At 34.7% G+C, this 27,404-nt stretch overlaps 5 protein-coding genes and 1 long non-coding RNA gene across 10 annotated transcripts; all 6 read right to left on the minus strand.

Moving 5' to 3' along the window:
• Window positions 1-242: 242 nt before the first annotated feature.
• LOC129569722 (neprilysin-2-like) lies at window positions 243-6,590 on the minus strand. 5 transcript variants are annotated; one of them, XM_055448860.1, is made up of 13 exons: window positions 6,462-6,570; window positions 5,030-5,089; window positions 3,734-4,133; window positions 3,463-3,656; window positions 3,168-3,344; window positions 2,667-3,043; window positions 2,189-2,598; window positions 2,036-2,081; window positions 1,587-1,645; window positions 1,326-1,435; window positions 1,219-1,254; window positions 1,114-1,135; window positions 243-842 (listed from the first exon to the last, which is right to left on the minus strand). In XM_055448860.1, the coding sequence occupies exons 3-13, from the start codon at window positions 4,119-4,121 to the stop codon at window positions 526-528; spliced, it is 2,136 nt and encodes a 711-aa protein (XP_055304835.1). In that variant the 5' UTR covers window positions 4,122-4,133; window positions 5,030-5,089; window positions 6,462-6,570; the 3' UTR covers window positions 243-525. The 5 variants fall into 5 exon arrangements, with proteins under 5 accessions (XP_055304835.1, XP_055304831.1, XP_055304834.1 ...); XM_055448856.1 differs by having other exon boundaries at window positions 5,025-5,089; XM_055448859.1 differs by having other exon boundaries at window positions 5,187-6,549.
• A 5,000-nt stretch (window positions 6,591-11,590) lies between these two features.
• On the minus strand, window positions 11,591-12,288 carry LOC129569726 (uncharacterized). The gene is made up of 3 exons (XM_055448863.1): window positions 12,186-12,288; window positions 11,973-12,095; window positions 11,591-11,899 (listed from the first exon to the last, which is right to left on the minus strand). The coding sequence occupies exons 1-3, from the start codon at window positions 12,186-12,188 to the stop codon at window positions 11,657-11,659; spliced, it is 369 nt and encodes a 122-aa protein (XP_055304838.1). The 5' UTR covers window positions 12,189-12,288; the 3' UTR covers window positions 11,591-11,656.
• A 1,924-nt stretch (window positions 12,289-14,212) lies between these two features.
• Window positions 14,213-16,801, minus strand: LOC129569721 (uncharacterized). The gene is made up of 4 exons (XM_055448854.1): window positions 16,259-16,801; window positions 15,617-15,663; window positions 14,695-14,878; window positions 14,213-14,615 (listed from the first exon to the last, which is right to left on the minus strand). Exons 1-4 carry the CDS (start codon window positions 16,404-16,406, stop codon window positions 14,467-14,469), a joined length of 528 nt encoding a protein of 175 aa, XP_055304829.1. The 5' UTR covers window positions 16,407-16,801; the 3' UTR covers window positions 14,213-14,466.
• A 1,060-nt stretch (window positions 16,802-17,861) lies between these two features.
• LOC129569724 (uncharacterized) lies at window positions 17,862-18,822 on the minus strand. The gene is made up of 3 exons (XM_055448862.1): window positions 18,520-18,822; window positions 18,063-18,308; window positions 17,862-17,999 (listed from the first exon to the last, which is right to left on the minus strand). Exons 1-3 carry the CDS (start codon window positions 18,656-18,658, stop codon window positions 17,869-17,871), a joined length of 516 nt encoding a protein of 171 aa, XP_055304837.1. The 5' UTR covers window positions 18,659-18,822; the 3' UTR covers window positions 17,862-17,868.
• Window positions 18,823-18,970: 148 nt separating this feature from the next.
• Window positions 18,971-21,738, minus strand: LOC129569723 (uncharacterized). The gene is made up of 3 exons (XM_055448861.1): window positions 21,064-21,738; window positions 20,130-20,319; window positions 18,971-19,911 (listed from the first exon to the last, which is right to left on the minus strand). Exons 1-3 carry the CDS (start codon window positions 21,268-21,270, stop codon window positions 19,781-19,783), a joined length of 528 nt encoding a protein of 175 aa, XP_055304836.1. The 5' UTR covers window positions 21,271-21,738; the 3' UTR covers window positions 18,971-19,780.
• A 4,572-nt stretch (window positions 21,739-26,310) lies between these two features.
• Window positions 26,311-27,063, minus strand: LOC129569725 (uncharacterized). The gene is made up of 3 exons (XR_008688071.1): window positions 26,957-27,063; window positions 26,796-26,888; window positions 26,311-26,724 (listed from the first exon to the last, which is right to left on the minus strand). It is a non-coding gene; the product is annotated as an uncharacterized LOC129569725 (long non-coding RNA).
• Window positions 27,064-27,404: the final 341 nt, after the last annotated feature.

Below are 27,404 nucleotides of genomic sequence, written 5' to 3' on the forward strand. Positions count from 1 at the left end.
AGCGCGAATCCATTCACATTAAGGCTCAATGTAACAAACAATATACTTTAATGGACCAGGATTTTATTTTGTTCCTTTTCAGCACATGAACTGGTGCCGTAAAGTCATACTAAATTACTCAAGTATTTTAGATAATGCTACTTTTTGACTCTACAATGTTTAGAATCGCAACGATTCAATTGCTTTAATTTGCTTAATTAATACTTTAATGTCTTTTATCTTAATAATCAAACTCGGATTGGTTTCAAGTAACTTTTCATTTTATTTGCTCTTCCTATGAAAATGCTTGAGCGTAAACATCGCAACATCGTTTATCAAAATTACAACTTATATATTGCATCTCAATACTTGATCCAAAAAATGTATATTAGTTGTAGAATTCATGTGAACGCCAATGAGATTAAACACATTTGCTTCAAAACAAATATGTGTGATCTTGTATATTTCAAACTTCATTATTATAACAATAATAAATTTTTGCAATCATGTTTGTTCCTATGCGAAGATTAACATACTTCTATCATCTTACCAAACTTCACATTTATAGACAGGGTTCATGTTTGTGCCTTTTGGACAATTAAAATCATGAGAAAACCGTTCCATATTGGTGAATGTTCCGATAATGCGGAATTTATTTGGTGCATGAAAGTCGGTTGTGTATTGAATTGTGTCGAATTCGGGCCGTGTAACTGCACACCACAATTGAGCGGCTGAAATCCAGAACAGCTGATTTTGTGTATAATGCAGTCCCGGTAATAAAGGATCAGGACCATTGAGATTCACAAATGTTTGATATGCTTCATAAATTCCTTTCACACCTCCATTGTCAGCTATGTTCTCACCTACGGCAAATCGAGATTTAAAACGATTTAAAATGGTTCAAACAATCCACAGAATTGTGAATATTCTGAATTAAATTGTGAAATCATTCATGAGTGATATCATTGTAATTTCTAATGAAAGATTGATAATTAATTGATCAATTTGGATCAATTCGATAATTAGTTTGATCGCGTAAAATGTTCAATCTGGTATTTTGAAAGTTTTTTTTATAGACTTGAATCGATTTCAGCTTTAGCTTATCGTTCTAGAGGATGGACGCCAGAATCTCACCTTGTGTATTGACTCCATTGACCTAAATGGAACGATTCCATAGAAATTTGAAGTTATTATTAAAATTTCATGCACGCACATAACATAGTAATCCATTCAACTCACTTTTAAACCGGAAACGGAGTCTGTATAGTTCGAATACTGAAAAAAGAGTGAGGAAAGACATCTTCTTTTGAATGTTTTTTTTTCGGGAAATCCATCTGTGTGCCTACCTGATCAACGATACAGTTGGCTTTTGCTGCAAATCTGTTTGCGGTGTCGTGTTTCCACCAATCCATCAAATTGCCATTCGAATCGAATTGCCGCCCTTCGTCATCAAAACCTATGAAGCGTATATTAAATGCAATTTTAATAATTATTCAAAGAATGTTGAAAAATTATCGAGAATTATCAAAAAAAAAAACACCAAAAAAATATGGAACTATATAAAAAAGAAATATAAAAATGAAGAAAAATGCTAAACATAAATCTACCGTGGGTGATTTCGTGGCCAATAAACCAGCCAATGGTCGCGTAGTTCATATAAGATGGTCTACGGTTGGTACATACAATGTGAATGAGAAAAGAAAAATGATTATTTCAGGCTTTTCCAAACATGTGTTTTAAGATTGCTGAGCATCTCAGCATTTCGTAAGGCACGGATATATCCTAGCATATCGACGACGCATACAGTGGCGTGCGTTGCTACGCGCAGCCGCAACGACTCGACCGGAATGTGTATGTTGTTGCTGCGTGCAGCCACATCAACTGAACACACTTCGGTCGAGTCGTTGCGGCTGCACGTAGCAACACACGCCACTGTATTATACAGTATGCGTCGTCGATATGCTCGGATATATCCGTGCCTTACGAAATGCTGAGATGCTCAGCAATCTTAAAACAAATGTTTGGGCTTTTCAGGATGTTAATTCAGAATATTCACCGATCAATTTTGAAAAAATGATCTTGAAGCACAGCCGCTGGCAATTCTGCAGAGAAATAATTTTGTAGAATACGTATGATATACTTATTCATTATGTTGAAACTCAACAATTTTTCTATCAAAAACAAAAAAGGGTTTATCGATCAAACTTACGAATACTATTTTCGAGTAATGAATAAAATGCATTCACAATGAATGGAATCGAATGAGTTTCCCAATCGGTTTTATTGACCGGTAATCGCAACTTTCGAATCAGATTATTACTTTTAAAAATTCGAACGCGTCGAACGTTGTCATACAAGGAATTGGACACTAATTCTAAATGTTGGTAATATTCTTCCAATTTATTATTATCGACGAGTTCCTCGGGATATGCAATGTGATAGTTCATTTTGTGCGCCTTTTGAATGGCTTCTTTTCGTGTATCTCCGTCCATCCATTCGACCGTTTGCAACGTTTTAATAAATTGCTCGTAAATCGTTTTAACAATTTTCGTTGCAGCTATTTTGGATTCTTCATTGAAATATTTTCGAATATACGAGGCTCCAACGGAAATCGATAAACTGAAACGAAATTTGGGGATTTTCAATTATAAAATGTAATTTCTTCTAAAGAATACTTCATTATTCACGAGTTCATGGTCTGTTTGATGCATTCGGCTTCACGAGTATCGGCCTGCTGCATGCCAGTCGTTTTAGCAAGATATTGATCTAATTTCTGATGTAGAACATTGTCCAAATAGTCAGAAGCGAAAATAACAGCACGCCAAGCGAAAAAGTTGGCAATCGTTCGTTTGGGAGTCGTTTTGAGTATGTGATCAAGTTGAGAGACATATTTTGTATCCAGCACAATTACAACTTCATTTTGGTTCACTTTCAACAGATCATGTAGATTCCAATTGATATAATCCAGCCAGTTGATGAATGGGTACTTTGTCTGCAGTTGACTAATGGTGAATGGATTGTAGAGAGCTGTTTGATTACGACGCTCTTCGGAAGTCGATGCGATCTGAAGAAGATAATGGATGAAAATTGAGTAGTTTGAACGCATAGTGTGGCAATATCCTAACTGGATCAACTACCTCTCACTCTTCTTTAATTGGGTTTGCGCAAAAATGAGAAAAAAATGATACCTTTGCCAATTCCATCTCAAATTTAAGTGAATCAAGTAGTTCCATTTCGGCAACGCTTTTATTTGCTCCAAACACCACAGCCGAATCAACCATGAACTCATAGTAGGCTTTCACGTTTGAATCTTCCAAGTCGTGCAGTAAAAACTTTTGTGATAATCCAAAGCTTGGCTGATCAATCTAGAAACGAAATATTGTTTTTGCTTATATTTGCAAATGATATACTTTTGTGTGCAGTATTCAGAGACTTCACATGTGAGAAGAAAAGAGCAACAAAAGGAAATCTAAAACAAATTACTGAAATAACGCGTTTCAATGAGTTCTTTGAATCGGTGGCGATTGCGGTCTTTAGTATCATGCTGTCAATGAGTCCAGCATCAGACATTTTCCTATTGGCGTCGATCCAATCCCAGTTTTCGCCATGCCATTCGTCACCCTTGACAACCGGCCATCCACCGAAAGTTTCCAATGTTTCTACCAACGGTGTTACGCCTGACGAAAAGGATTAGATTATGGAAGGTAATTGGTGAAAATCGAAAACTAAACCAAAAATAATTCATCTATTTTACCCATTTCATTCAATGCCATTTCATTCAAACAGGCGCGCATAAAAGTTTTTGCCAATGTGAATGGTTTCGATTCATTTAGATACGGGTCTTCAGTGAGAATTGTTCGCAATTGCTCTTCGACTTTGTCCTGAACTTGTGTGAATGACATGATAATGGTTTTGTTCTTGGGTAAAATGGTGTTTCGAAGGAAATTTCCACACGCAAAATCATAGAAATTATCACATGGATGAATTGATTCATCAAGCGAATTCAGCATAGCGGATGCCTCCCTTGCACACGTCTCTGTTTCACAAATATCTGGGCCACCGCTTGTAGTATTCGGTAAACTGTTAGCATTTACACACCACAGAAGGAGAACGACACTGAAAACCACGCTGAATGACTGCATGGTTACCAAATTCTAAACAAAAAATGAAATGAATGAGAATTTAATGAATTTCTTTTTCGGGCAAATTTTTTTTATCTAAATGTTTGCGTTTTCGCCACAAAATGTACTAGAAATTCACCACTTGAACTATAGGGAGTTTTTCCTTAACGAAACACTTTTTTTTCTAAGTGTTTTTATTTTATTTTTAAATTAATGAAATGAGGCACAAGCAGAGCTATGTCTTGCTTGGTTGGTGAGTTACAGAAGAATAAATTCTAGAGATACATTTTTTTCCCTAGCTTAACTAATTGTTTTTCTTATCAATATTCTGCAAAATAGTGGGGAAGGCATATTGACCAATGAAATGAGATAAGTTGGTAAAAAGGGATGGGTTTGCACTTGACAAGGTATTAGGAATGTGAACCATCAATACGGCTTAAAGTTCCGAATGGAATGGAAGGTAGACGAAAGAAAAAGGGATTAGCATATGCTAATAGCTTTGAGTGCACATTTTGAGCACAAAGTGGCACCATAATGTCGGGTACGTCGGGAATTACCCAAAAAAGGAAGTCAGTTTATGACGAAAATGCATCAGTTTTATTGCCTAACGTGGTACGTAGCTGAACTGCGCACGCATGTTTGTTGATGTTATACTGTGTGGGGGAATTCCAAATGCAATTAGGAGATGAAAAAGACAAGAAAGTGGAAACGAGACGAAAATAATAAAAATTATTGAGGATGCAGACAAATATTGAAGTCTGCAACAAAAACAGAAATGCAATTTTTGTGCTCGACGCATATTTCATTCATGCGAAATGGTACCATATACAAAATATGAATCGTGTAGTCAATTGAACACAATGGCAGTGCCGATATTGCTACAGAACGAAAACGATTTTGAAGAAGAAAAAAATATAAACAAACCGTACAATCGCGGTGATAATTCCAATTTGGAATGCCTTGACTAAAGCTACAGCTGTTTATTTTGTCTAAAGATTACAAATGAAACCAAACAATCAACGTATGACGGACACGATTTGTTTTTATCGCCCGCAAAACACATTGAAACAACGGAAACCGACTTACGCAATAAAATAAATATTCTTTAGGCCAAAGACAAAACTCCTCTTAAAGGTTATCAGTGTTATTATATATGACGCACGCCATTGGGCGCCTTATTTAAAGTACGAATGAACATGATTTCATGGTATGCATAGCAGTGAGCATTTATTCCTTTCAGAATTTCAATGTTTTTACTCATCAAACCGAACAGCAATATACAGCAAATTAGGTGGAAACAGGTTTGATAGTTGGAAAAAAGTGAGTGAAACACGGACAGATCAGTCATTTATTGACCTTTTAAATACTTGATTTCAACTGGTTTATTCAGGTTTAAATTTAAAATTTGAATAAACCAGAAAAAAATAAACTATTTTTTGGTTTCTCATGCACAAAACTCCATTTTGATATTTGCATATTCAAAGATGAAACAAATGTAGACGATGATTGATGATTTCTATGTAAGTTTCCTTATTAATTTTGTGTCTTTTTGAGGTTTTTTCTTCTCGAATTATTATTAACACAAAACACCATCGAAAGGCGTTTCTTCAAAGATTTGATCGATGACCAAATCAATTCTTAATATTGACTTTCTTGAAGTTTCATCAGTTAAATCCATATTCAAATCGTCACGTATTCAACAAAGGTTGGTCGATTGAACGGCTTAATCGATATCAAGGATGAATATTGTGGCATCTTTAGCTTCGATTCGGAGGAATATTTTTGATATCTGTAAAACCGTTCAATCGATCTACCCTAACGGCACTATTTCAATCACGATTGCAATCGTGAACGAACGTACGCCTTGGAAATAGTGTCTTAATATTCAATCATTTCTAATTCAATTTTCCCGCTGATCCCTACATTACAATCCAGAAATATTGCGCACCGTCACATTGAATGAAGTATTCATGAATTCAAGGAACTAAAATCGACCTAGACTTCACTTCTATACAGAATCGTCGGTTGGAAAATTGAACTATGATATTCATAGTATGAATCATCAACAGAGTCTCTTCACTCTAAGGTAACCAATTCTTCCAAAGGAAAAATCCGTACATTTTTCGATTTTTACAGATTTTTGAACTGAAACATCCGTACAATGGCAAAAATGGTTATAAATCCATAGAAATTCATACGGTAGCGCACAACGGAATCCATACTGTATGGATAATTCGCCAAAAAAAGTCCAAAAAAATCCATACGGTTCACCTTATCTTCACTCGACTCTTCAAACTAAAACACAATTTTAACATGAAACAAATAATCGTATTGAAAATTTTGAAGAAATGAACACAGTACCAAGTTTATTGATTCAATAAAACGTTTTTTTTTTAAACAAAACTTCAGTATTTCTTGACGGCGATAATTTCGAATCCTCACAAAACAAATGCTTCTGGTTCAAAGTGTCGAATGATACTGACGGCATTTGAATAGTAGATGTAAATGTAAATGTAAATGATCGCATCAAATTAGGAATTATCTCTAGACCTACACATCTTCGGCGAGTGTATTTGTGTGGGTTCACATGTGGTAACGCCGGATTGTAAATTAGATTGAAATTTTCAAGTATTTCTGATATCAATATTTCACAATATGAGTTTTTATGTGTGTGAAATGGCGCTACAAAAAATTTGGTTAGCCTTGAAATGATGTAATAAACCGGAAGCAACAACGAAATTATCAAAGTTGGGAGCCAGAGAAAGATTAATCGAGACCAAAAGTGAGATGTTTTTAAATCTTGTTTTTGAACGCGTCAAGTGAGTTTTTGTTTGCTCTTTTGTTTGTTCTTCTTCTTTATGGTTTGTTGCTCGCTTTTATTTTCTATCCTTCGTTAGAGAACAAGATATTGCCAATATGATATTGGGGCATTCAGTGAACTTGTATACTCATTGCAGTTGATGCTGTTCATTCGTCAGTTTCACACTCAGTTTTGGATTATAGAAAGTTTGGAGTTGAAAAGACAGCTGTATTTACCTGATGATATTCGAACTGACTTTCCTTAAGGCTAGATTCAATACCGTTTTGCACAGGGCCAAGTAATGATAATATACAAAATACGATCATCAATTTATTTTCAAAACAGTAGTGTTTTGATTATCAACGAACAAGCGTTTAACCCTCTAATGCATTAATTTTTCCCAGAGCTGGGAGTACTGGTACTTGGTTGATTTTTGGCCATAGATAATTTAAAAAATATTCATAATCCTGGATTCCTCATGGTTTAGTCAGAAAATGCGATTGACATAAATCAGAGAACAATCAAATCCATTGTTTAAAAGTGTCAAAAATGTGTCTAATTTGGAGTTCGAATAATTTATTTTGTCAAATTTTTGTTTTTGCACACATTTTTTGTTAATAACTTTACAATCACACTACATAGACAAATATTGCCAAAGACAAAAATGAAGAGAAAATATTGACGAATAAAAATTCCTTTTGAAGCAATGTGATCCGATGTACGGTTTACGTTCTACAGGCATTCAAATGTTGCCCGTCTAGAGGCGGTTGTATGCATTAGAGGGTTAAAGTGGTTGGACGCGCAAATACTAGTGTTCGCAGATCCGCAATTTGTCAAACACAATAAGGTTTGTCAATCATTGCTTCGCTAAGCGTAAATTGTTGATATCGCAGCGATTAACTCAAATTGAGTCATGGAATACAATCGTGGTTTTTCAAACCGTTAGAATGAGTTTAATGAGTGATCAGTGATTACCGCGAACGCCGGCATCATTTGCCGTTTTATGTATGGCATACCCATACTCTATCACAACTATTTCCGAATGAATTTGTTTACATTGATTTACATTTACAAAGGCTGATGAATCATTCAGTGAGGAAACACTGAGGTGTGCGCCAACGTGTCTCGCTATCAGATTTACAACTAATTCAAGTGTATGTTCGCACGAATTTGTTTACATTTTTTTATATTACATTACCGGCAAAAATGATCATAAACAATGAGCCTTCTATCAATAATTCTTTGTCTTTCTCGTGGAAATGATAAGCGATAACAATATGGTATCGTCAACAAAGTCATAGAATTAGTCAAGTACAAAAATTCTGCTGAAACACAAAGTATACAACACAATCTTCGTCTTCAATTTACTTACAATTTTGTTTTTTTTACCTTTATGAACATGTTCTAAAATATTGATGAAAATCAGATTTGTGAAATTGAAATCTAAACAAATTAACGTTTATTTTACGGGATTTCATCGAAATATTTTCATTGCACACTCAATATTATAGCGACATCTATTATTAAAAAACCTTTTAGTAAACGCATTCATAGCATTTCCCTATAGCTGCGATGTTTTCTATTAATTTCCCCTGTAGTACTGATACATTGATGTTTGACACTTGTCAAACGGCCTCACTTGTCATTTCATAAAGAAAACAATTCGTGCAAAGATGGATTTTATGTGTTTTCATTGTTTTGATTACTTTTCTCTCATAGAAGATCTCATCAAACATTTTAAAAAAATCCACAGAATAAGAAATAATGCTCAAGATTTAAAATGTCCGGTTAATTTAAAAAAAAGGTTAATTTGTAATAAAACAGTGCGAACGTTTGATGCGTTAAAAAAACATGCAAGCACTTGTGCAAATTTGAAACGTATTTCTGAAATTGAGCAAGAATTTACGACTCTCGATATAAACGAACCTCGGCGTGAGACACAATTTGAGGATATTCAAGAAAATTTTGCACAAATTGACTTGGTTCAAGAGGTGATTATTTTGTGTTATTAATCGATAGCGTTGAATCCATGTCGAAATAGTCGGGATTTCACCTTCATTTGTGAATGAAAGGTTATGCATAAAATTTGATTGCAATTTGGTGTTATTGTAGGTTCAAGCAGATACGAATGGTAACGCGATAGTTGTAAACGTCAATCCAGGAATTTCAATCGATTGTATGACCAACGAAATCAAATTCAGATGCGATTCTGATGACGAGAGCGATAAAATACACCGTGATATGGAATCATTTCTCATGACATTTCCATCGAAAATAAACAGTATGCGAATTCCAGAGGATCGAATCACTCAATTTTATGAGCATTCTATTGAGCTACTAACAAAATTTTCACGGTTTGTGGGAGGCATGATACTTGAAGAAAATGGATATTCCAATTCGGAAAAAATTGAAACCGCCAAAATGTACGTGCTGGAATATCTGAACCAATTCAAAACAGCATACAAACGCCAGAAGTTCGTTGAATCATGTCCTAATTACGTGAAGCCTCGAGAAGTTGCGATTGGAACCCACTTTGAAATGAAACGATTGAAAAACCAAAACATATCAATACCGAAGCTACTTCAATCCAAAGCGTATTACATTCCTATCACCGATACAGTTCGGGCTTTGTTTGAGAATGAACAGTTCCGAGATGTTTACATGAAATTTAATAGCTCAAACCCAATGGAGCGGGAACATTTATGTGAAGAAGACGTTTATTGTAGATTTTGTTGTGGAAAAAGTTTCAAGGACAATGCATTGTATCAACAATATCCAAATAGCTTGCAAATTCGAATAGGAACAGATGATTTCGGCGTATCAAACCCACTTGGACCCACAGCAACAGTTCATAAATTGACTGCCGTATACTTTACCATTCAAAATTTATCGACGGAGCTGCTATCGAAAATAGATAACATGTATGTCGTAGCTCTGATTCATGCAGATGATCTAAAGACAAAAGAAACTGACTTTAACGATATTTGGCGATTGGTCGTGAGAGACGTTGGATATTTGGAAGAGTTTGGTGTAAAAATTGGTGACGATAACCTAATCAAAGGAACAATTTCTCACTTCAATTCTGATAATTTGGGATTAAACTCATCTCTCGGATTGACTGAAGGATTCCAGGCAAACCATTATTGTCGAATTTGCAAGTTGTCTAAAAGTGTGTGTCAAACGCGGTGTAGAGAGGATATTTCTGAGTATCGAACATTGCAAGACTATTACAAACAATTAGAAATTGTTGAGAATTCTACTAAAGTGAACTTGACCGACAGCTGTGGAGTTAAGCGATATTGTGTTTTGAATGATTTAGCGTATTTTAACATGTTCACCAATGCGTCGGTTGATATTATGCATGATCTCAACGAGGGTGCCATACCGTGTGTGCTACACCACTTTTTTACATTACTTATTACATCAAAATTGATAACTGAGAAAAGTTTAGTACAAAAAATTCAGTACTACGATTATGGAGTGTTGAACTCGAAAAAAACACCAGCTGTTGTAATGTTGTCCAAGCCAAATTTGAATCAAACGGCGACACAGGTAATGTGTCTATTTCGGCACATTCCATACATTTTGTTTGAGCTACGAAGCAACATTTCCCTGGAAGGTGCATGGAAGTGCATCCAATCTCTGCTGAAGATCGTTCAAATAGCTTACTCAAATCGACTAACCGAGATTAATGTGACAGAACTGGAAAATCAAGTAGCCTTACATTTGGATTCAATTCAAAAAACGTTTAAAATTAACCTAATTCCAAAACATCATTTCATGACGCATTATGGAACAATAATCCGAATGATGGGACCTATAATATTCTCGAGTATGATGCGATTTGAGGCTATGCATCAATATCTTAAACGACTAATTGAAACTTCACGTAATTTTATGAATATCACAAAAACGATAACAAAGAAATATCAAGCGCAATCTACTCTAAATGTAAACTGTTTTACGAGTGACTCTCAGTGTGGGCCTAAAACTACATTCGCTAGAATGGCATCGACTTTTGATGAAGCTGAGCAAACATTAATATCTAAATACTTTCCATCTCCAAATGAATTGTTCGTAGTTAAATGGATCACTATAAATAGTTTCACTTATAGAAGAGATTTATTTGTTATATTTCAAAAAAAGTTATTCCAAATCCAAAATCTGTATGTTCATGAGAATGAAATGTATATTGCTTGTACTGAATGGGTTTATATGAGCTTTGATGACTTCTTAAATAGCTTGCAAGTGATAGAATCTGAAGTAAATGAGAAATCGTTGATAAAAATAGCAGATCTCAAGCATAAAGAATCATTTGAATATAAAAAAGTCAACAATAAATTTTACATCATAGCGGAAACGATGATTGTAGAGGAAGTTATGTGTCAAGGTTGAAAAAACACGAATAAAGCAAAAAAAAAATAATTTGTAGTTTATTTTGGCATATATTCCTTGAAAAATAAATAATACTTCGTTTTTTATTTCATTTTTTAGCTCTTTATAACATGTGTGTTATGAAAATATAAATCCTTTTGTAAATTTCGCATTCAGTCTAATAAGTCTCCACTAAAATTTAACATTATATCTATCCTATTTGAGATATATTGCATATATTTCTGATTTTTGTCAACAAAATCTTGTGTTTTAAACTATCAGTTAAATCAAGTTATACATAAAAACATCACTGAAGAGAGATCTTTGGGGTGTATTACATTTTGTCCGCTAAATTTTTATATGACCATTCATAAGCTCAGGTTCATGCTGCGCTTGGCGCTAATAAGTCCATATCATCATCTTTTTCCAAATGGCCCGAAATTTCCAAGTACCCCGAGATTTCCAACATACGATTTGTCGGTCTGTGCTCATTTTTTACTTTGTAGATAAAATTTTCCACAAAAACCATCATATTGTGGAGACGTGGTTCATATTTCAAATCAAAAATTTTATGAACTTTGAAGAACAGGTCAAAGACATGCAGAAAATCCATATCGTCAGGTAACTGTTGAGAAATTGCAATACAGTAAGAAAAATGTTCTAAAAAAATTGTATGAAAGAAAAGTACGACAAATTACCGGTATTATTTGGTTTTCGACCTTCAAACAGAAATATTGAATTTCAGATGATGTTTCTCCGCAAGCAACAATCGTAGGATAGCTCTTCGAAGCCTGAGCCAATTCAGTTGGCGGCGTGTGAAGCTGTCAAAAATTTAACGAAACAATTTATTGTAATTGTACTACTAGAACACTACGACTTTTTCAACTAAAATATGTATATATATTAGTTACCATTTCGAATTTTAAAAGACTTTCGACCGATAAATCGAAATTCCTGCTGGTTGCGATTACATTTCTTCCAACTTGCTTTGATGGGAACAATTGAAGTAACAGGAGAACGGTCTGAATGTCCGCACACCAATTTGTTTCATACGTTTTTTTTTTGTTCTGAACTGTGAGCACATCAATCAATTGTCTATGATAGTATTTCCAGTTATCAATCATTCCATTTGAATCTACGTGTGCAGTGTTGTATTTAGCCTCGAACTCCATTGGAATCTTTGAGAAAATGTAAAAGTAAATGTAAAATTTCAAAACGAAAATATCGAGTTTCTCCGAATTGATTAAAATGAAAGGCCTACCATTATGCCTGGATGAGTAAAAAAGTACGGAAAGTGTTCTTTTAGTTCAGTTTCATCTTTTTTCATCATCAAGTCGCGATAATTTCGAGTTGCATTCAATTTTTCTTTGAACGTTTCCAAATTCTCGGCACAAACAATCAGACTCTTCAAGTAATCGACATCCGCTTGTGGATTTTCACTTTCTTGGATTGGATTTGATTGAGGAATAGGCTTCTCACCTTCTTCTTGTTTCCTTTTTGTCTGGCGAACATGATAAAACCGAGTGTTCAACCAACCACCATTTGAACCATTGACAAGGGTTCGCTGGAGAAACGAAACAAATTAATCAATTGGGAAATGAGTAAAAAATTCACCAACTTACTATTCCTATGTTCTCCCCATCTTTGAATCCAAGAAATGGGAACAGCTTTATCAAAGCCTGGGAGACCATCTGTCGTTGGAACATGGTTAAATTTTCACCGAATTGTTCAATCATAAAATCGACGGCAATTTGAACGATTTTATGCCGAGATCCCACGTCTTTTATTTGTTCACCTTTGCATTGATCTAATAAATCCCGTTGATTTATTGACTTCATGTAATCTTCAATCATCTGTGAATCAAATAAAGATCGTTTGAAATGACTGGCACGAGTAGAATTTATTCAATCGACAAGACTCTACTCACTTTTGGTGTCATTACATTCATATTACGCGAACTTTGGTCACCCTTATATGAAAGGTTTAAATAGAACGAATCGCTCCTCCAAAATGCTTTCACGTGATACAACACCTTACATTCTGGTATTGGAATACCGAAACTATCAGCCAAATTCACTTTAACTTCATTTTGAACTTTTATTTGGAATGCACCGAATGCTGGAATATAAGAATTAGTTACATTGAGGTTACGTCTATTTGGAGTATTTCCATTCGAGTTAAACGTTTTTGAGTTGCTGAATAATCGCAACAAATTTTAAAACATCTATTTTAAACAATTAATATTTCTTTAAATTGTCATAAAAAGAACATATTATTCAGTTTTATGTGAAAACCACACTCACCGGAACTTAGTAAACTTTGCACTGTGAGCTCCTCTTTCTTGATATAAATGTTACGTAATTCGGATTTGAATTTTATTCTAATTATAAATTCGTCAAAATCTTCACACATTTTTGTGAAAAATTTATTTATATTTTCGATTATTCTAAGTAATCACAAAAATGCCGGCACTAAATTGGCTCACAACACAACCCGCAATCTCAGACGGTGTTTTTTTAAACGTCAAAACAGTATGAAGTTTGACATGAAGCACAACTACATACCACAGGGGAAATTAATAGGAAACATAGCAACTACAGTGAAATGCTATGAATGCGTTTACTAAAAGGTTTTTTAATAATAGATGTCGCTATAATATTGAGTGTGTGCAAAGTATTGAATCCATGGTATGCAAAATGGGCACATATTCAATGCCCGAGCGAATTTCACATCTGTGTTGAGTTTATTGCAAAAATCGTACGTCGAATATTCTGTGGAATGTCGCATTGCATGCATCAGTATTATTTCAACGAACAGTAGAGCTTCAATTAGTAATCAGTCAACAAATTCATGGAATCAGCCACTACAACTTCGCTGAACTCATTAATTCATCATCTATGATCAGTTACGCAAAAAATACAAAGAACCACATTCGAAATTCACTTCTGTATTTCTATTTTTATTATCAGCAGCACATATATATGCGTGTTACTTAGCGCTTTCATCAAAGCTTGAACGGAATCGAGAGCACTAGTCATTATCATTTATTCATAAAATAAACCGTTGGCATAATGATATCTTTGCTTGAACAACACACAAGTGTATGAACAAAACCTTTGCCTGTGTTACCATATGTTTTTTGAAGTATTGATTGAACAAAACGCTTATTGTTGCGCTAAAATTGCCGAATATTCAGTGAAAATTTGGATAAAGTTCATTTTTGGTTGGTGCTGCTGTGTATTCAACGTCCAATCTTGGGATTTCCGATCGGCTTCGTTTAATGGCCTTTCTAAACCCTATATAACATGTCACCGTCAGTATATAGATGAGCAAAACGATCACTGAAGAAAAAAAAAATCAACAAAATGTGAGTCAACTTGAAATGGTTTTCATGTAAGTGATAAAATTTCATAACGTTACCTGTTGCGATAATAGCTACCATGTCAAAAATAACAAAGATTATTCCCCATTCACCTTTGCTATGTGATTTCTGATTAAATGATTGGATCACTCTCACTGCTACATAGAATGCTATGTTTATCACCCAGATCGCAAATAATGAGGAATACCAGATCACAAGTGGCAGAAGAAGAGCTGGTTTGTTCTGTTGAACGATTTTTTTTTTTCAAAACAAAATTGATTTAATATGGAATAAAGTCAGTTGAAAATCATATTGAAGCTTCGGTAACAAATGAAATTAATTTGATTACAATTCTATTGACTAGATCGAGAGGAGAGTAAGTTCATCTGACTTTGTTATGAAAGAGAAGAGTAAGTTTCTATCGACTCAAAAATGGTTAAATGCGAGTATGTTCATTTTTGGCGGGTCCTCGCGGTTTTTCACGGTTTCCGCGGAACTGATAAGAGATAACAACTTGGTGTCTTCGGCAAAGTTGTAGCACTTGAGGTCTTCTATAACATTGCTGAAAAAAGTTATCTCTTATCTCTTATCAGTTCCGCGAAAAGCGCGAAAATGATAAGAAAAAAAAAATTCTATATAAAATTTGCTTTTTTTTGTGCGCGATTTGCGCGCAACTGATAAGAGATAAGAGATAGATGTCTTCAGCAATGTTATAAAAGACTTCGAGTACTACAACTTTGCCGAAGATACCATGTTGTTATCTTTTATCAGTTCCGCGGAAACCGTGAAAAACCGCGGAGGCTAGACGGGATGCCAACATACTTCCTTTTAACGCAGATAGAATCAACAGAAATCATACTCTCCTCTTTCAAAATATATTAGAATTGTTTCACATACTCTCCTCTCGATCTAGTCAATAGAATTTATTGACATATAATTTCAGGGTAAAAACTGTGCTAATTTTATCTAGAGTTCACTTACAAAGAATAGCCCGAAAATCCAAATTATGCTCGCAATTAAATTTATAGCTGGAATTGAATAAAATTATTAAATTTATGAGAGTGAGACGAGGGATTGTTGAAATGAACGCAATGTTTGTATGATTATTGGCCAGCGATGAAACGACAACAACAATAACACGTATTTCCAATGTAAACATAAGACGAGCTCTACTGACACGACGCTTGTGGTGATAGTTGAAGATTTCAATCACATAAGCGTATGCATGGCCGATAATCAAGTAGCCTTTCGCGCAAACCGTATAAATCATATGCTAGCGTGTCTGTATTTTGTGTATATATTGACCGCTCAACGTATGTTGTGTGTATGACCACTAGAGGCAGGTCGAATGTTGTCGTCAGTATGGATTTCATAGCCGCGTACGTCACACACGAATTTCGCGTGCCGAATGAGATACACATAGAGCGCTGTTATTGTCAAATCTAGCAGTGCGTATTGCATGTGTGTGTGTGTGTGACATGAGTCTATTTTGTAGATTCCGCGCGTCGTTCAGGAATATATAAACATAGAATGCCATAAAACATATTGTGAACGAACCGTCGAATCAAACATTGTTCAAAGTGTATCTTCACAAAAATTCCCAATAAAATACATCGAACTTACCAAGTATAATGAATTTATAATGATTGATCGTAATAACTATTATTTTTGTATCAAAGCCATCAAAGTAAATTATATTGACTCCAATTCCAATTAAACCAATTATATAGCCAAGAATCTTCCATTTGGTGATCCCATGATCTATTTCCATTTTCAGCGTGTTTTCGATTGCGTTTTCTTTTGAACTTGAACTTGATTTCTGGTAAGTAGAACTTAAATTGGTTTGTAATGCTTTCACTTGAGAAAAAAAATCTGAATCTTGAATAAACTTAAAACAAGTCTGAAGCTTGAACAGCTTTTTTTTATTATCAAGTATTCAATTTGCAGTGAGAGTTCTGGTTGGAAAAAATCTGCCAACGATCGCAAAAAAGTCAAGAAAAAAATTAAAAGGTCAAAATCAACCAAAATGAACCGATAAATTAAATGTTGCTCTCTACGCTACAGCTAATGCGATACTGTACGCGTATTCTCAAGCTTCACTCTACAACTTATTTTGCTTTCGTTTGGACAATAAATTCATCGCGAGCGTTACGCTAGCACAGTCGTTTACAGTCTTAACAAACAAAAATTTCGGGTTAACTGAAAAGTTTAAAGCCAACGCTGCAAATTAAAAAAGAAAACAATGCGCATACAGAAGCGAGTAGCGAGTCGATGCGTGAATGGTAGAAGTGATGCGCTTTGCGCATGCGTACTTATTTGGAACTTTATTTATAGAACTTCTACTTGATTACCTGTCTCTTTGTGGAAACATCAGTGAATAATATGCACGGTTTAAGTTGTTTTCAAATGTTTTCTGTTTTAAGGCGTGATTCTGATGGAAATTTTATAATTTAACTCATAATTTCATTTACTTAAAACTCAAGTTCGATCAAAACAGCGTTTGTTCATTCAAACAATAAGTCTGAGTTTGAAGCGTGATCACCGCCAACGCCGGCATCGCTTGCCCATATTTTATCGCAAGCTTTTTTGCATAGATTTGTTTACATTCCAAAAATGTCATTACACTCCACTACAGCCGATGTGATACTGTACGTACCAGTTCGCAGGCGAACATTTTGACAAGACATTGATCGCAAGGTTTGAACACGTTTCAACAACACTAAAACGATTGCCACCGATTGCGCATAATAAAAAAGACCAAGCATTTCGCACACAGAACGACTCTCAAGTCAAGCGATGCGGTAATAATAGAAACAGGTGATGTGAATTGCGAACACGCGTCTCTTTGATACATATGAATTTATTCGAAATTCGATGAATGAAAAAACTGTTTTATTCGGAAAAGAAAAATATATTTTGAGTAAAAAATATGTTTATGACTGATTATTTTGTAACAATTCCATAAAAAGTAAACACATAAATTCGTTTTTGGTTTATTAATTACATCTTCCACTCATCATAAAATTCATTCTTTTCAACCATTTCCTCTACACAAACCATATCATGAGGTGAAAAAAAAAATTCGAATTTTCACTGAAACAATTCGCAATAACTTAGCATAACACAGAAGCAAATGCAAAATTTCTTCTTCTTAAATGAGAAATGATAATAATTAAGCATAATTCCTTAATTCTAAGATTGTTTGAGTTGAAATAGACCATATTTTGCTGTAACTAAGCGTCTAACTGTTTCGATTCATTGTTCAATATACCGAATTGCGCAATTTCCGCCAAGAACTTACCGATTTCCTTTTTCAACTCTATGTAACACTTCACTGCTGCGATGTAGAATAATAGTGCTAATGCTGTAAAACAAGAAAAATGGTCATAATTCGTTGATAATCGTGACGATTTTTTCAGTAGGTCACCTGTTATGGGAAGCGCTTTTGAAGCCAAGATATTCAATTTGTGATGACTCCAATAGACGTAGCTGTCATTGCCACCATGAAACTTATCCGAAAAAAATAATAGCAAAATGCCCAGTATGAAATAGAGTATCAGCCACACCGTCAATATAATGGACCACCAAACGAGCGGCAGAAGAAGAAATTTCGTCTCTTTCAAAAAAATCCCACAAATCCACATCAACGATGCGATCAGATTTAAGGCCAGAGCTGTGGAAAAAGGAGAATTTAAAATTACGTTTAGGTTTTATGACTTGAGTGATTCACACGTTATTATAAATGTTTTATTATTATTTCCATTTCGTTGACTGCTTGTTTCTTATGAAGCGTCTAAAAGATGTTTCGTCGTCAGATTTGTGGATATATGACTTAAAACGTCATTCAGCTTCAGATAAATATTCATTTGCTTATGCATACTCACCGAATGGCACAATTTCAACATTAAGCTTCTCTTCATCGTGATCCCAAAGGTAAAGCGATGTTCCACTCAATAATATCCCACAGCAGCCGACAACGAATCCGGCAATTTCCCATTTTCCAATTCGTTGACCATCATCCATTTTTCGACGATTTCAAAACTCCGAAAATTACGATTGTCTTTACGATGATAATTTTGTTTACACTTCGAACGCTGGGCTTGTGTTTGATGAATTCAGATGAGATGAAAAAAAACAACTGCCGGTGAAACGCGTATTTTTAACAACAGACTTGAAATTGATATCAAGGCCTCGACGCTTGGAATCGAGCCAAAAAAAAAAGACTGTCTCCGTTCACACTTTCACGCTTCGATGTGTTTTCATAGCGTTTCGAAGACAAATATTCACAATTAGCACCGAACAACAAAATTTCGATTCACAGTTTATGAAATTGAAATTAGGGGGGAAATTCACCAATTTCTCAAGAAAATGTCTTTTTTCAAGAAAGTTCATACAGTTTTGCTTTTTGAGTAAAATATCTTTGATAATTTACAATAACTTTTTAATTGTGAACGAAAGAAAAAATCACGAATTATTTCAATACGGCAGAATTGAACCTTTAAATGGCACAAAATAACCAAATTTCTCCCTTCGTCTTCGTACAAAAGTCGTTTGAAGAAGTTGAAAAAAAAAATTCGACAATGACCGAACAAAAACTACAAATAACCAAAACGATCAAACTTGTTGCGGTAGAAAAACAAATTGAGGCGAAAAAAAAAACCGTCAATAAAAACAAATCTAGGCTTAAAAAGGTGATGAAAAGTGAGTTTTTCCGGACGCCGTTATTGCGATACTACGCACTCAACCGCAGTCGCCAGTCTGCAACAAACGACATTAAAATGATCGCGAGATGATCACAAACTGTAAAAAATGATCCGTCGAAAAGCGACACGTTGCGCATACACACTCAAAATACAGACCGAAATCGTCCGTGTCCCATTCGGCCGTTAACGCTGCAAACAAAAATATTGCGAGATAATTAAGGAAATAATCTAGTTTTTGAGAAGAAAAACACATGGTTTCACCGTAGTTTCTAATTTTATTTGTAAATGCTAAAAATTCATAGAAAAAAAATGACTTAAAAATGACTGAATTTATTCGAGAGTTCATTAACATTCACGTGTTTTATTGCAGTCGACAATTTTGACACGAAATATTCGGTTGAATAGATTCGGTGTTCCCAGTTACAGTCGATATTCGGTTTGTTCACCAATTTTCAGTCGGTGCCGCCGTATAGACCACATTTGCTCTCGGAATTTCCGATCGGTGTCTATTAATGGAATCTTTCAATTTTGCGTAGCATGATACCGCCACCAAATAGAATATCACTAGAAACGCTGGAAACACAAGCGAAAAAAAAAATTAGTTGAAATTTGAGAAGAAATATTTTCATTCGAAACAAGACAAAAAGACGAAAACAAGACGAAATATTCCAATAATTTGTGCACCAATTCACAATTGAAAAAGATGAGAAATCAATAAAAGCCACGATATATGGAAACATTGAATGGATCACAAATCATATTGTCAACCAATTTTTTGATGTAAATTATACCTGTGCCACGAACAGCGATACCATCGAAATATTTGACCATTGCACGACCCAGACCATCTCTCACCAATTTGTTTCTGACATCTATTTTATCAGACACTTTGAGCGTTGTGTAAATTAACATCGCAAACAGCCATAGACTCAATTCCAAGGCCCACGCCGTAAGGCTTATCGCCATAAACGCCGTTTTACTCTAATAAAATGAAATGAAACACAATCGATTAGGTTAGCTTGAAATGTATTACACGATTTATTTAAACGTTTCTTTTTATTCATTTTTTTCAGTGTTTGCTGGATCGAACATGCAATTTTATGACATGCAGTAAAAACTGAATGAATCGAAAAATGATGTTTTCACTATTTTCGGTTTTATGTACCCAACAATTCGACTTCAGAAGGTAGAAAACATTCAAAACGATTGAGAGAATCTGAAAGATTTAATTTAGTTTTGATTTTTAAACTGAACTCGATTTATATTTTGATTTAAATTTTTATTGATTCGACGTTGACTGCGTCTCATCTTATTCAATTGACTCGAAATCACTTCAACTGTTTACCTTCAAATCATTTTTGGTTTGAACTCATTTTTTGACATGACGTTAATTTTTGAATTTGATTCGATTTTTTTCCATCTGAGTTTTGACCAATTTTGACTTGATTTCTAATTTCACTCTATTTTATTTGAATTTTTCTTCCTTCTGAAGTTTAGAATCAAAAGTTAGGGTCAGAATTTGAATTTTAGACTTCATTGAAGTCATGACTTCATGAAGTGAACACTTCAACAATGTAGTATCAACACTCGAACTGCCAGTCAATCGAACTTCCTAAACATTTTACCGTTTCTAATTACTCAATTTTCGATTCTTCAATTTACAAATCACTACAGAAGTTCTTTTTAGATTTAAAACTCTGTTCTTAGAAGTTTCAATGCCCTTACCGAAAAAATTCCCGAGAACCAAATGACAGTGGCTATGAAATTGATGGCAGCTGTGACATAAAATGCTATCGGTTCAATTTTATACGTGACAAATACATGATTGTCGAACTGCCACAGGTAAAATAAAAACACGTAAAACGCGATTTCAACGCAACCCACAATAAATGCGGCGAATTTCCAAAATGTAATTCGGCGACTGCTATTCATTTTGAGTATTTGTTGTAACTCTTGTTATAGTTTGAACACGCTTTGCGCAATTTTCGTATCTCCACTTATGGAGTTGAGTCGCGATTTTGCGTGCTACTTTTTCGCTTCTCGTTTTTGAAGAGAAAAAAAAATAAATTTCTCTGTGGTTTGTAACACCTTCGGGTCAGGCCAAAATTGTATTCACTTATTAGTCATTTTTAATGCATTACGTGGCTCGAAAATGGCAAAATTTTCGAAACAAAGGAACAGATGTTCTAAAATTTCAAGATTTTCAAGTAATAAACACAAGAAAAGCTGGACCTAATCGGTCAAACGTCACAATTTTTTTTTTGGATTCACACTGATGTTTGACTTTAAAGAAAATTATCAGACTGATACATTAAATCAAAAGGTTAAAATAGAATTAAGACGATTCGATCAAAACACTGTTATGACTGTATAGCGGTGGAGAGGCTGTTTTTCAGCCGACAGCTGATTCGATACTGCGTGCGCATGATCTCACACACCAAACGACGGTAAATGAAATTGTTGTGGCAATAAAAGCAACGAAAGTCGATCGCAAACAACGTGTGCTCACGACCTTTGTGTATTCACACATTTAAATGTGTCGCACCTACAAGCGAAAGATCTTTGGGAATACATACGTTTTACGCATTCTGCAGAATACGTGCGATGAGAGAACGGAATTCAGAGAATGGTGATTGAGAAAATACTGTCGGGTTTGGTTACAAAGGAAATTTTATTTAAACGTAAAAACGGATATATTTGTTGATTTCTGGTGTTTCCAACGCAATGATAAGTCTTGCTATAAGACGGTGGACTAATTTAGTCAATTTCAGCATCAAAATTACCATCGATGAATTGAATGATGCATATAAATAGGCCTAAATTGTGAATTAAGGATTTTATACTTGGAATTATCATTGTCTCCTGTTAAAAGGAATACACATTCCAACATTTATTCTGGAGTTGATCGAGTTTATTCTCTTTAAATTTACATGAGTTACAGCTTGAGTCTTCAATTTTACATTTCATTGGGTTCAATTTTGAAGATTCTTGCATTAAATTCAAACACAAATCGATCAAAAGGTGAAAAGCTATTTATTGGATAAATGGAAAATGACCATTGGTCATGAATTATCAATATTAAATGAGAGAGTCAGACATTTTATTTACTTATTCATTACTTTTCCACACGATCATGTTGTGTAAGAAAAGTATTGAGATCGACAGAAACACTAAAAATCTGTTTTTTTTTCTCTCGACCAATCCGATTCCATTTTATGTGCTGCAGATGTTCTTTCGCTTATTTGAACTGAACAGATTTCAATATCGATTCAAAGTGGAATTTTCTGAATTTTGAAGAGAATAAGCCAGAATGAATCAAAAGAACATTTGTTTAAAACAAATGGGAAGAGTTTCATCAGATCGGAGTTGAATGAAACTTGAATGAGTTACGTATTATACGAAAAACAACTCTTTGTCAAAGTTGGCTTCTTTCAACATTTAATCGTTCATCAAGTAATTTCCATATTATGATACATTCTTTCTCTAATTGAATGAATTTAGCAAAAGAATAACTAAAGTTTAACATTGATCAATCAAAGGGTTAGTTCCATTGAACCGCCGAAATATTGAATTCGAAACATAATGATGATAAAGGAAAATGCGCCGATAAATACATTTCATTGAACTTTATTTGCTTTATTCATTTAGTTTGTTCAAAGAGGAATGAGAAATCAGATAACGTGTGATTTAAGAATTCTAAAAACTGAATTGAATGTGGTTCACCTGTGATTGAGAGATACAAAAAGTTATGGTTTGAAAATAATTCAAAATGATAAAAATTGGGCAAGTTTAAGTATTAGTTGAATTGCGGCACTCGAATTGATTCTACGTTCATTTCTTCTGACGATGAACATTCTTCATGTGACGATTTTCGTTATTTTGAGTAGAGAAACGAGCATCGCACAGTTCGCAATGGAATGACTTCTCGCCTGTGTGTTTTGGTCGCATGTGCTTCTTCAAATAAGTTTTTTCAAAACATTCATACTGGCACAAGTAACATTCGAATCTACGGCAGCTGCATCGCTGTTCATGTAATTGTTTGTTGTTTTCTTGTGCAAATCGTTTGCCACATTTTAAGCAGGCGAACGGAAGGTGTTTAACGTGAGTACGTGAATGTCGGTGGAGATGAATTTTCTGTATAAATGTTCTGGAACAAACCGAACACTCGAACGGCTTCAATCCACTGTGGGTTCGCATGTGTCTCCTCATCGATGACAATTCTTGAGTGATATATTTGCACGCGAAGCACTCATACTGACGCCGCTGGCATTTGGATTCATGATCGCCCTTATTAATTTCTTGAGCAAATCGTTTTCGACACTTTGAACACCGAAATGTCAATCGAGGACCGTGGATTTTTTCATGTTGACGCAAATGACTTTTCTGTGTAAACGATTTCGCACACACTTCGCACGTGAAAGGCTTCTCACCGGTGTGAACTCGAGTATGCATGATGAGACATGATTTGAACGATGCGACGTAACTACACAAATTGCACTTGTGCTTCTTCTGCCTCTTTACGGCTGCTTTCTTCGATGCTTTGACACTAGTAACCTTCTTTTGATTCGATAGCTTTTCATCTTTGACCTTACGCTTCTTCTTTTTGCCTTTGCTGTTTGAATAAGGTCCCGGATTGACCACACTATCACCTGGCACATCGTCGTCACCATCATTGAAACTTACATTTTGTTTCGAGTCACACTCCTTCTTTGCACATTCACATTCGCTCTTCACCTCTTCCTTAACAAAATTGTCATCGTAATCGAAATCCAGCTCGTTGTCAGTCTCGAACTCCGATTTTAACGCACCAGTTGCTTCTGCTGATGATGGCCATCGGTGCGGTCGTGTGATATCAACCATTTCTGTGTTGTCTTTTGGCTCCTCTTTCACAACAACTTCTTGCTTTATTTCATCTGATGGGCGCGCTGATGTACGCTTGCGTTTACGCTTACTCTTGCTATTGTCATGGCAAGAACATTTACTTGGGAACGGATTCATTGCAGCTACATGATGAAAAGAGCAAGGAAATTAATAAATTTGTTTAAACTTTGATTAAAAGCTGAAAAATGTGTTATTTATGTCCGAAAAAAAAAAACATTTTTTTTGATACGATTTGCAAAAGTGATATTCAATTAAAGTCTGTCGTACAATTGATTGCACAAAATGCACACACAACGCGAAAACATGAGCCACAAATTTCCATTTGTCAAACAATATTGTGCTTATAATGCTTTAAAGCATCGGATATAAACGTCGTGAATGGAATGAAAACATTGTGGAAGTGTGGAAGAGAACATAAGAAGGAAGAAACTAAAATGAAATGTATCACGTAGAATGAAAAGTTTGCACTTCCATGGAGATTGAATTCGGAAAAATTACTTTTCCAAAGCTAAATTTCATGAAAAGACGCCTGCAATTTATACTTTCTGATGTAATTCATCACAAAATGCGTCAGACACATTCACATGCTTTGCAATGGGATTTTCGTCGCACTTTTTGCTAGACTTATTGGAATATTCCAAATTCAATTTGGTTTTAATAAAAATGTGAATGTTTCGGAAACTCACCTTTGTTTTTATTTGCTCAATGTACAAATGGTACCGTACAATGTAAAGTGTTTCTATTTTCGGATCTTTATCTTTTTCTAAGCAGACGGTCCTTTACTGTGAATTCGCTGACTGTGCTGTCAATGGTGTGCTGGTTTTACCCATGGTGACATTTTGCAGCAGTGTGAAGTTGGCTGTATCGAATCAGACTTTAAATTTGAGTTGACTTCAATCATCAGGAATCAAAGCATTTTGGAATGAAATGAATCAAATTCGCATGTTGATCGGATTCATGTTATAGAACATTGACTTGAATACACCAAGAATTGTTTCCAGTATTTTTGGCAGAATCATTCTCAATAAGAAGTTTAACGAGTTCCATTCGTTTTGCATGATTGGTCATTTTTGATGATGCTTCGGAAGAAATGTTTTTCTGCTCAAAGAAATTCATACAATTCATAGTTCAGACAATGGCATATAATTTGCTCGCTCTTATTCATCTAGGGGCAATTATGCCATTAGTATTCACGAATGGCTACGAATACTTGTGTTCACTCAAACGTCAGTAGCGATTGAGCGCTAAAAACGCCATAAGCAATGAGTTCACGTGTGTTTCAGATATAAGAACAGAAATTGGGCGGAAAACTACCGGCAAATTTAGAAAAAATCATAATAAGTGCTGGATTTGAATGCGAAACTGCTCTGTTATCCATTGATTCTAAAAGCATTAGCGATATAGAAGAATTTATAAACGAACATAAATTTTATTAGAAAGATACGGCGGTGTACGAATATTGTCTGGCAAATAATTCAGTGTTCATGTTCAAACCGGGACATCGAGCATTAATATTGTTGATATCAAAAGTCTTGAATCGCTCCACCATAAATAAAAAACGAAACAAAATGGGTGTAAAACAGTATTTTCATACGAAGAATTTTTGAGTTTTGCTGACAATGTTAAATACCTGTTTGGAAAGCGTAGAAATATGCCAGAAGTGGAGATTAGAATTTGGACCAACATTGTTGGTATCTTTATACTTATGACTTATGTTAAGCCACTCGCAAATGAGATAAGAATTTGAATGTATCAAATGTGATAAGAATACTATAATAGTCCATAAGCGTACACATGAAATAAATGATGAACTTTGAAAATTTCAGTAGAAGTCTCGATTTGTTTTCAATCCTTGAATACTCCGGTCATTTCATTGTTTTTACCGAGTGAACCAAACTCTTATTTTCATCGCTTCTCGGCCTAAAGGCTAAGATCAAAGTGTAGTGTACAAAACAAAAATTGAAAAAGAAAATATCAGCTCAAAAATGGAATATTTATTGCACGTTTTCACTTGAAAGTGATCAGGATTCACTAACACTGTTCAAACCAGATTGAAATTTAGATTAATTCTTACGATTTACTCGGAACAATTTATTTACATTCTGTCGAAAGAACTAATTGGATTTTTGATGTGGACCGCTTGTGGCTTAGGTTTCGGGTAGAACATTTTTCCGCTGGGTTTCTTCAACAAATATTCGATTTGGATGTGATGTCTCTCCATAGTTACCTACGAGATATCAATCATTCAGATCGCGTTTCATATTCAGCACGTTTGGGGTTTCACAAATCCAGGAGAAAACGATTCAATACAGTGAGCAATTTGAAATTTTTGAGCTGTTTTTTTTTCTTCTGAAAACCGATGTTCCAACAAAGCAACAATATCAGCATGGTTAAAGATTGACAAACAAGAATTGAAATTAATATGCTACACTAAAATTGAATACGGGAACTGAAAGAAATCATCCGATTATTCAGCTGAATTAGTGGCGTTCAGCTATTCGCCACCTGAAAAATACACATCGATCATAACAATCAAACCAATTTCCTATTTAGTGAAAATAAATGCACAAAATTACCATTGTTGGCAGCATATTGAATCTATTCCAATTGCTCTTCAATATTAATTTTGTTTCCTTTACCGATAAAGAGTTTGGCGACATCATCGTGACCTGGGCAATAATAATACAGATCAATGGAAAAGATCGAAGCGATTTCTTATTCAGTCCCTTGGTCCTACCATTTTGAGCAGCTAATTGAAGAGGTACACGATTCTCATTATTTTTAATACCAGTATTGGCTCCTTTATCGATGAGAAGCTTAGCGATACTTTTGTAACCTGAAAATTAGTTTAAATTGATGAAAAATATCAAGCTAATTTCCTATTTAGTGAAAACACGTATTCAAAATTACCATCCTCAGCAGCATAATGGAGAGGTGTATATCCCAAATTATTTTTACTATTAAGTTTGGCCCCTTTGCCGATGAGAAGTTTAGCAATATCTTTGTACCCTGAAAAATAATTCAAATCGATGAAAAAGATCAAATCAATTTCACGCGGTCTCATAGCTTATTACAATGTATTTTAATCATGATAATAATAGTGAAATATTCAAAATTACCACGAAAAGCAGCTGAATGAAGAGGTGTCGATTTCATATTATTTTCACTATCAAAAATGGCTCCTT

This window comes from Sitodiplosis mosellana, unplaced genomic scaffold (assembly GCF_009176505.1).
Source record: "Sitodiplosis mosellana isolate CC-2019 unplaced genomic scaffold, AAFC_SMos_1.0 Smas_scaffold_41, whole genome shotgun sequence".
NCBI lineage: Eukaryota > Metazoa > Arthropoda > Insecta > Diptera > Cecidomyiidae > Sitodiplosis > Sitodiplosis mosellana.

Excerpts from the sequence above, each read along its gene's own strand:
- LOC129569722 (XM_055448855.1), bottom strand. The coding sequence starts at position 4,121 with ATGCAGTCATTCAGCGTGGTTTTCAGTGTCGTTCTCCTTCTGTGGTGT. Across the intron at positions 3,657-3,733 it reads AATGGCATTGAATGAAATGG|GCGTAACACCGTTGGTAGAA; the intron begins GTAAAATAGATG and ends CCTTTTCGTCAG. Across the intron at positions 1,646-2,035 it reads CATTTTTTCAAAATTGATCG|ACCATCTTATATGAACTACG; the intron begins GTGAATATTCTG and ends TACCAACCGTAG.
- LOC129569726 (XM_055448863.1), bottom strand. Across the intron at positions 11,900-11,972 it reads TCGAAAACCAAATAATACCG|TTACCTGACGATATGGATTT; the intron begins GTAATTTGTCGT and ends ATTTCTCAACAG.
- LOC129569721 (XM_055448854.1), bottom strand. The coding sequence starts at position 16,406 with ATGGAAATAGATCATGGGATCACCAAATGGAAGATTCTTGGCTATATA. Across the intron at positions 14,879-15,616 it reads GGATTTTCGGGCTATTCTTT|AACAAACCAGCTCTTCTTCT; the intron begins GTAAGTGAACTC and ends ATCGTTCAACAG. Across the intron at positions 14,616-14,694 it reads GGTAGCTATTATCGCAACAG|TGATCGTTTTGCTCATCTAT; the intron begins GTAACGTTATGA and ends TTTTTTCTTCAG.
- LOC129569724 (XM_055448862.1), bottom strand. The coding sequence starts at position 18,658 with ATGGATGATGGTCAACGAATTGGAAAATGGGAAATTGCCGGATTCGTT. Across the intron at positions 18,309-18,519 it reads TGTTGAAATTGTGCCATTCG|CTCTGGCCTTAAATCTGATC; the intron begins GTGAGTATGCAT and ends CTTTTTCCACAG. Across the intron at positions 18,000-18,062 it reads AAAAGCGCTTCCCATAACAG|CATTAGCACTATTATTCTAC; the intron begins GTGACCTACTGA and ends CTTGTTTTACAG.
- LOC129569723 (XM_055448861.1), bottom strand. The coding sequence starts at position 21,270 with ATGAATAGCAGTCGCCGAATTACATTTTGGAAATTCGCCGCATTTATT. Across the intron at positions 20,320-21,063 it reads GGTTCTCGGGAATTTTTTCG|AGTAAAACGGCGTTTATGGC; the intron begins GTAAGGGCATTG and ends TCATTTTATTAG. Across the intron at positions 19,912-20,129 it reads TATCGCTGTTCGTGGCACAG|CGTTTCTAGTGATATTCTAT; the intron begins GTATAATTTACA and ends TTGTGTTTCCAG.